This window comes from Nerophis lumbriciformis, linkage group LG08 (genome assembly GCF_033978685.3).
Source record: "Nerophis lumbriciformis linkage group LG08, RoL_Nlum_v2.1, whole genome shotgun sequence".
NCBI lineage: Eukaryota > Metazoa > Chordata > Actinopteri > Syngnathiformes > Syngnathidae > Nerophis > Nerophis lumbriciformis.
This window is the reverse complement of record NC_084555.2, coordinates 54,490,997-54,500,000: the sequence shown is the minus strand read 5'-3', so window position 1 is coordinate 54,500,000 and position 9,004 is coordinate 54,490,997. Positions and strand designations below refer to the sequence as shown.

The window sequence follows — 9,004 nt, the reverse complement described above, 5'->3', positions numbered from 1 at the left end:
TAGCAGCTAACGGGCTAGGATAGACTGACCATACGTCCTCTTTTCACCGGACATGTCCTCTTTTGCGGAGCTGTCAGGGCGGAGTTTCTTAAATGCCTCAAATGTCCGGCATTGTGAGTTAGGGTTGCGTGTATTTTCAATGTACGTTCAGGGTTAAGAAGGGGTTAAAAACAAAACAAACAGCAGCATTGGTGAGGGAGGGGCAGAGACAGAGAGAGAGAGAGAGAGTTATGATAAACGCGCATGCGTCGCCAGGCTCTGCTTTTTATCCATAGATTTAATCTTTTATTATCTATAGCAGGGGTGTCAAAAGTGTGCCCCGGAGGCCATTTGCGGCCCACAGCTAATGTTTTAAAGGCCCACGGCACATTCTTAAAATTACTATTCAAATAAACAAAACCCCCAGTATACATATTAGAGATGCGCGGTTTGCGGACACAACCGCGGAGTCCGCGGATTATCCGCGGATCGGGCGGTTGAAAAAAAAAAAAAAAAGATTTTATCCGCGGGTCGGGTCGGGCGGTTGAAATTAAAAAAAATTAGATTTTAAATAGATTCAGGCGGGTGGCAGTTAAACCAATTGGTAAATATATATACATAGTTAAATGTTGTTACCCACATACGAAAAACGAGCAGGCACCTGCAGCATATGCCACAACAGAAGAAGAAAAAAAAAAGAGATGGACACTTTTACGGAGCGGAGAAGGGACGCCTCGCCGGGGTCCGGGACCGAGGCCCCTTCCCCCGAGAGGGCCCCACCGGGAGCCGTAGCTGAGGCGATCCGCGAGAAGGGCCCGACGCACGTCCAGGGTCACCACCGCACCGACACCCCGCCTCGTCCGCCTTCGCCGCAGCCGGCGTCACGCGCAGCAGGTAAGCAGCTTACCTGCCCGCCACCCCCGTGGCCGGGGGATCGTAACAGGGGTCACTCCGCGCGCTCCGCCCGCGCAGCTTACCTGCCCGCCACCCCCGTGGCCGGGGGCTCGTAACAGGGGTCACTCCGCGCGCTCCGCCCGCGCAGCTTACCTGCCCGCCACCCCCGTTGCCGGGGGCGCGTAACAGGGGTCACTCCGCGCGCAGTGCGCTCACGAAAGGGGTGGGGCTCACCCTGGTTGATATAGACAGCAGGACGGTGGCCATGGAAGTCGGAACCCGCTAAGGAGTGTGTAACAACCCACCTGCCGAATCAACTAGCCCTGAAAATGGATGGCGCTGGAGCGTCGGGCCCATACCCGGCCGTCGCCGGCAGCGAGAGCCGCGAGGGCTAGGCCGCGACGAGTAGGATGGCCTCCGCGGTGCGCGCTGAAGCCTCGGGCGCGAGCCCGGTTGGAGCCGCCGCGGGTGCGAGGGACATCGCAGCACCTCCACGCGCTTGGAGGTGCGCTCAGCGCGGCTCCCAGATGATTGCGCACTGGTGTGCGTCTGGGCCGTGACAGCGTGGCACGCATTGAATGTCTCTGCTGCATTGGATCAGTCTCCTTTCTTTAACAGGCAAAAGCTTTATAACCTCACTAATGCCTTGCATCGTCTATATTAGATATATAACAACGGGCGGGTGCGGGCGGGTGCGGGCGGGTGCAGTTCTATTTAAATGTTAGATCGGGTGGATGGCGGATGGTTGACGACTTTTGTGATGCGGTTGCGGATGAAATAATTGCCTATCCGCGCATCTCTAATATATATATATATCTATATAAATATAGTCGCAATCAAAAGTGTACGTACACTTGTAAAGAACATCATGTCATGGCTGTCAATCATTTCTACAACTCTTATTTTGTTGTGATGTAGTGATTGGAGCACATACTTGTTGCTCACAAAAAACATTCATGAAGTTTGCTTCTTTTATGAATTTATTATGGCTCTACTGGAAATGTGAGGGTGAAAAGTATACATACAGCAATGTTAATATTTGCTTACATGTCCCTTGGCAAGTTTACCTGCAATAAGGCGCTTTTGGTAGCCATCCACAAGCTTCCGCTTGACCACTTGACCACTCTTCTTGACAAAAATCGGTGCAGTTCAGCTAAATGTGTTGGTTTTCGGACATGGACTTGTTTCTTCAGCATTGTCCACACTTTTAAGTCAGGACTTAGGGAAGGCCATTCTAAAACCTTCATTCTAGCCTGATTTAGCCATTCCTTTACCACTTTTGAGGTGTGTTTGGGGTCATTGTCCTGTTGGAACACCCAACTGCGCCCAAGACCCAACCTCCGGGCTGATGGTTTTAGCTTGTCCTGAACAATTTGGAGGTAATCCCAGCCAAAAAGGAGTCCTGATGATCTTTTCCGCCGTCCTCACCACTCTCTGCAGACACCTCCAGTCTGAGGCACTGTAAAGTTTAAGTTAAGTTAAAGTAGCAATGATTGTCACACACACACTAGGTGCGGTGAAATTTGTCGTCTGCATTTGACCCATCCCCTTGTTCCACCCCCCTGGGAGGTGAGGGGAGAAGTGAGCAGCAGCGGTGGCTGCGCCCGGGAATCATTTTTGGTGATTTAACCCCCAATTCCAACCCTTGATGCTGAGTGCCAAGCAGGGAGGTAATGGCTCCCATTTTTATAGTCTTTGGTATGACTCGGCCGGGGTTTGAACTCACAACCTACCCATCTCAGGGCGGACACTCTAACCACTAGGCCACTGAGTAATATAATATAATAATACAATATATCAGTATATATTATATACGGTATATATACGATACATTTTTAGTCTACTTTCTACCTGCATTACCCTTTCCATCCTTTGTAACTGAGCTACTGTGTGGAACAATTTCCCTTGTGGATCAATAAAGTTTGTCTAAGTCTGAGTCTGTTACAAACTGTGACAACGTCGCCACTTGATGCCTTTTTACTTGTCAGATCAGATTTTTTTGTCGCCTCTCGTCTCTTGTGTTCCAGATGGCTCAGGATACGACTCTCCGGAACCCTTCCTGACCGACGGAGGTCCGAGCTTGAGACCGAACTCCCCGGCCCCGGTAGCTGCTCTGGCCTGGCTGCTGCTCGGACTCTTCTCCCAGCTGTGACCACCTTGTCTTCCTTGGAGCGATCGCCCCGCGATGCTGGGCTGGGCCGGGCTGGGCTGGGCCAAGCTGGCTGTCCCCCCCCTAACTCCACCACCCCCCTCAGGGAAGCCCTTTTTGAATCCCCTTTCCTTCGCCACTATTTACAATGCAACCACCAGCCACCACCACTGCCAGCCGCCCTGCCCGCCCTCCATGGCCCGACCACGGACACCCTTCCTGGGTCTGGCCATCCCTAACCTACAGGGTTGACCGGATATGTTGCACTCTAGGAAACGTCTTCTCACCGGTACCGGGATTCCCTTTTTTTGGACGTGACCGTAGACTCTTGGCCACGGATGGGTCGGTAAAGATACGATTAAACTTGTCATCCGTATGATCTGAGCGTTAGGAGGTCAATCCGGAAGGTTTTGTACTCCCAAAGTCTTGATTACGATTGAGTTCAATCCCAGACCACATGATGACAACTTTAACTATCGCCCCTTTGGAGGTCAGGGTGGCTTCTGGGTGCTGAGGTGTACATTTTCAGGTTGGATGTGTCTTGTCTCGTTTGTCTTTCTAAACAAAGCATTTATCACCGCCTGCTCTCAGGACAGGCGCCGTCTGCACTCGTCTTATTAGTCCCAACGGGTCGGGTGACTTCTGGAACCATGACTTTACTCCTGTATGAATGTACCACTGGTCACCCACCTCCTTCGTCTTTGTGTACTCGTTATGACTGGACTGCGTTTCTGGGGAGCGGCTTCTGGCCAACAGGAGTTTGGGGGGTTTTGCGGAGGTTGGGCAAGGCGGGGGGAGAGGACTTGGCGGCTTGCATGACCACTGTGAGACCCTCGGAACAACCGTGTTTGTATTGATGATCTATTTTTTCATGGGGAGAAGCAGAAACCCACTGCTGCCACTCTCGCTCTTCCCAGAGACTCTTCAGGCAGCGGAAGGGAGGACTCCCGCTCTCTCCCGGTGCGGCTCCATCCGAGGACAATGTTTGGACACGCTGCCGGAACCGCCCGGGAAACGCCAACGCTGACTCGAACCGGTCCTTCGGAGGGAGTTCGAGGCCAGTAAAAGGGAAGGGTATGCGCTGCGACTGCGGCGCGTGTGGCCTCACCACACACTCGTACACACACACACACACACGGATTGAGGACGGAAAACGGCAATTGCGGGATTTTGTCGGGAAGGGAACAAACTGAGCAAGCACTGTGAACACACACACACAAACATGCACATTGACTGACATCAGCCTGTATTCACAAGAATTTAGTAGGATCCCATTAAAAAGTACTCTCAAATTAGTAAAAAAATAAACAACATATTGGCTTACAGTTGTCCATCGTTTATAATGACTATTTTGGGTTAGGGTTGAGGAGGTCTTCGAAGTATTCCCTCCACCCTTGAGGGTGCATGGGAGTTTGCCCAATGTGCTTTGTGGACTTGGAGAAGGCATTCGACCGTGTCCCTCGGGAAGTCCTGTGGGGAGTGCTCAGAGAGTATGGGGTATCGGACTGTCTGATTTTGGCGGTCCGCTCCCTGTATGATCAGTGCCAGAGCTTGGTCCGCATTGCCGGCAGTAAGTCGGACACGTTTCCAGTGAGGGTTGGACTCCGCCAAGGCTGCCCTTTGTCACCGATTCTGTTCATAACCTTTATGGACAGAATTTCTAGGCGCAGTCAAGGCGTTGAGGGGATCTGGTTTGGTGGCTGCAGGATTAGGTCTCTGCTTTTTGCAGATGATGTGGTCCTGATGGCTTCATCTGGCCAGGATCTTCAGCTCTCGCTGGATCGGTTCGCAGCCGAGTGTGAAGCGACTGGGATGAGAATCAGCACCTCCAAGTCCGAGTCCATGGTTCTCGCCCGGAAAAGGGTGGAATGCCATCTTCGGGTTGGGGAGGAGACCCTGCCCCAAGTGGAGGAGTTCAAGTACCTCGGAGTCTTGTTCACGAGTGAGGGAAGAGTGGATCGTGAGATCGACAGGCGGATCGGTGCGCCATCTTCAGTAATGCGGACGCTGTATCGATCCGTTGTGGTGAAGAAGGAGCTGAGCCGGAAGGCAAAGCTCTCAATTTACCGGTCGATCTACGTTCCCATCCTCACCTATGGTCATGAGCTTTGGGTTATGACCGAAAGGACAAGATCACGGGTACAAGCGGCCGAAATGAGTTTCCTCCGCCGGGTGGCGGGGCTCTCCCTTAGAGATAGGGTGAGAAGCTCTGTCATCCGGGGGGAGCTCAAAGTAAAGCCGCTGCTCCTCCACATCGAGAGGAGCCAGATGAGGTGGTTCGGGCATCTGGTCAGGATGCCACCCGAACGCCTCCCTAGGGAGGTGTTTAGGGCACGTCCGACCGGTAGGAGGCCACGGGGAAGACCCAGGACACGTTGGGAAGACTATGTCTCCCGGCTGGCCTGGGAACGCCTCGGGATCACCCGGGAGGAGCTGGACGAAGTGGCTGGGGAGAGGGAAGTCTGGGCTTCCCTGCTTAGGCTGCTGCCCCCGCGACCCGACCTCGGATAAGCGGAAGAAGATGGATGGATGGATGGAGGGTTAGGGTTATTTCAATAGAATAGAATGGACTTTATTGTCATTATATTTGCATATAACGAGATTAAGTACTCCAACTTGAGGTGCAGTAGTGGGAACAAATATGGGATGAAAATAAATTACACAAGAGGTAATAAAGATAAAACTAAGAATTTAAATAAACAGACTACTATCCAATAGAAATAATAAGCAATCCTGTACAATAGAAATACAAAAATACTGTACAATATACAGAACAATCAGTGTCAGATGTATTGCACTCGAAGGGTAATATTGCACAGTAGGGTAATAGGGTAGGATATTGTATCGGGGTGAATTATTATTATAAGTTAGAGTTCAAGATGGTGACAGCTCTGGGAAAGAAGCTGTCTCTGAGCCTGTTTGTTCTGGCTCTGATGCCCCCTGTAGCAGGTGGAACAGGTGGAAGCCAGGGTGTGGGCTGTCCTTGGTGATGCTTTTTGCTCTGTTGAGGCAACGGGAGTTGTGTAAATCCTTCAGGGAGGGGTGGGGGCAGCCTATGATTTTTTGTACAGACTTTATGAGCCTCTGAATCACCTGTTTGTCTGCTTCAGTGCAGCTGGCGTACCACACTGTTATGCAGTACGTCAGCGGGCTCTCGACAGCCGAGCGATAGAAGGCCACCGTCAGCTGCCTAAGCATAAAAACTCTTAACGACCTTCTCAATCGGTTTTTAACATGGACTAACAGTCACCTTTACACTCCTTTCACCTAATATAGTAGCCTTGATCGTGTTCTACTGTATTACAGTACTCACTGGTATCCTCCAAGCGTCAATCTATGGTCATCGCCCGGCCACTACAACACCACCACTGCCTGGAAATACTTTATCACATCCTGGGTAATTCCCCTAAGTTAGAACCGGGATTCCACGGGCTAAAACCACGAGCGTAAGCTGTTCTGCCGAGAGTCGATCGACTCGATCTACGACGACTACTAGCCGTGTTGTTAGCATTCTGTGTTGTTAGCATTACGTGTCCCAAAGGCCCACCAATGCCATGTGGAGCTGATAGTGTTGAAGATGAAGTACAGTACAGGCCAAATGTTTGGACACACCTTGTTGTCTGAATTCAGCATTTTTAAGCATAAACACGAATAAACGAAGTAAAAACATCAATCCTACTGTAGTATCGGCCACTGGATGAGACCAAACCAATCGGAGCAGGCCGTTCCGTAACGTGGCCACTGATTGGCTCAGCCTCAGGTAGCATCCAGTGTAAAGGTGACTATGTCAGTATAAAGGTGACTATGTCAGTGTAAAGGTGACTATGTCAGTGTACAGGTGACTATGTCAGTGTAAAGGTGACTATGTCAGTGTAAAGGTGACTATGTCAGTGTAAAGGTGACTATGTCAGTGTAAAGGTGACTATGTCAGTGTAAAGGGGACTATGTCAGTGTAAAGGTGACTATGTCAGTGTAAAGGTGACTATGTCAGTGTAAAGGTGACTATGTCAGTGTACAGGTGACTATGTCAGTGTAAAGGTGACTATGTCAGTGTAAAGGTGACTATGTCAGTGTAGAGGGGACTATGTCAGTGTAGAGGTGACTATGTCAGTGTAAAGGTGACTATGTCAGTGTAAAGGTGACTATGTCAGTGTAAAGGTGACTATGTCAGTGTAAAGGGGACTATGTCAGTGTAAAGGGGACTATGTCAGTGTAAAGGTGACTATGTCAGTGTAAAGGTGACTATGTCAGTGTAAAGGTGACTATGTCAGTGTACAGGTGACTATGTCAGTGTAAAGGTGACTATGTCAGTGTAAAGGTGACTATGTCAGTGTAAAGGGGACTATGTCAGTGTAAAGGTGACTATGTCAGTGTAGAGGTGACTATGTCAGTGTAAAGGTGACTATGTCAGTGTACAGGTGACTATGTCAGTGTAAAGGGGACTATGTCAGTGTAAAGGTGACTATGTCAGTGTAAAGGTGACTATGTCAGTGTACAGGTGACTATGTCAGTGTAAAGGTGACTATGTCAGTGTAAAGGTGACTATGTCAGTATAAAGGTGACTATGTCAGTGTACAGGTGACTATGTCAGTGTAAAGGTGACTATGTCAGTGTAAAGGTGACTATGTCAGTGTAAAGGTGACTATGTCAGTGTAAATGTGACTATGTCAGTGTAAAGGTGACTATGTCAGTGTAGAGGTGACTATGTCAGTGTACAGGTGACTATGTCAGTGTAAAGGGGACTATGTCAGTGTAAAGGTGACTATGTCAGTGTAAAGGTGACTATGTCAGTGTAAAGGTGACTATGTCAGTGTGAAGGTGACTATGTCAGTGTACAGGTGACTATGTCAGTGTAAAGGTGACTATGTCAGTGTAAAGGTGACTATGTCAGTGTAAAGGTGACTATGTCAGTGGGTGACTATGTCAGTGTACAGGTGACTATGTCAGTGTAAAGGTGACTATGTCAGTGTAAAGGTGACTATGTCAGTGTAAAGGTGACTATGTCAGTGTAAAGGTGACTATGTCAGTGTACAGGTGACTATGTCAGTGTAAAGGTGACTATGTCAGTGTAAAGGTGACTATGTCAGTGTACAGGTGACTATGTCAGTGTACAGGTGACTATGTCAGTGTAAAGGTGACTATGTCAGTGTACAGGTGACTATGTCAGTGTAAAGGTGACTATGTCAGTGTAGAGGTGACTATGTCAGTGTAAAGGTGACTATGTCAGTGTAAAGGTGACTATGTCAGTGTAAAGGTGACTATGTCAGTGTAAAGGTGACTATGTCAGTGTACAGGTGACTATGTCAGTGTAAAGGTGACTATATCAGTGTACAGGTGACTATGTCAGTGTAAAGGTGACTATGTCAGTGTACAGGTGACTATGTCAGTGTAAAGGTGACTATGTCAGTGTAAAGGTGACTATGTCAGTGTAAAGGTGACTATGTCAGTGTAAAGGTGACTATGTCAGTGTAAAGGTGACTATGTCAGTGTAAAGGGGACTATGTCAGTGTACAGGTGACTATGTCAGTGTAAAGGTGACTATGTCAGTGCACAGGTGACTATGTCAGTGTAAAGGTGACTATGTCAGTGTAAAGGTGACTATGTCAGTGTAAAGGTGACTATGTCAGTGTAAAGGTGACTATGTCAGTGTAAAGGGGACTATGTCAGTGTAAAGGTGACTATGTCAGTGTACAGGTGACTATGTCAGTGTAAAGGTGACTATGTCAGTGTAAAGGTGACTATGTCAGTGTAAAGGGGACTATGTCAGTGTAAAGGTGACTATGTCAGTGTACAGTTGACTATGTCAGTGTAAAGGTGACTATGTCAGTGTAAAGGGGACTATGTCAGTGTACAGGTGACTGTCAGTGTAAAGGTGACTATGTCAGTGTAAAGGTGACTATGTCAGTGTAAAGGGGACTATGTCAGTGTACAGGTGACTATGTCAGTGTACAGGTGACTGTCAGTGTAAAGGTGACTATGTCA

The 9,004-nt window shown here is 49.0% G+C and overlaps 1 protein-coding gene across 2 annotated transcripts in view; it reads left to right on the top strand.

Annotated features, from left to right (window-relative positions):
- Window positions 1–4,386, top strand: part of efna2a (ephrin-A2a) — a 258,269-nt gene extending 253,883 nt beyond the window's left edge. For both annotated transcript variants that reach the window (XM_061969209.1, XM_061969208.1), the window contains exon 5: window positions 2,905–4,386. In XM_061969209.1, coding sequence (XP_061825193.1) covers window positions 2,905–3,025 — 121 coding nt within the window. In that variant the 3' untranslated portion in view covers window positions 3,026–4,386. The remainder of the gene's footprint in view (window positions 1–2,904) is intronic.
- Window positions 4,387–9,004: the final 4,618 nt, after the last annotated feature.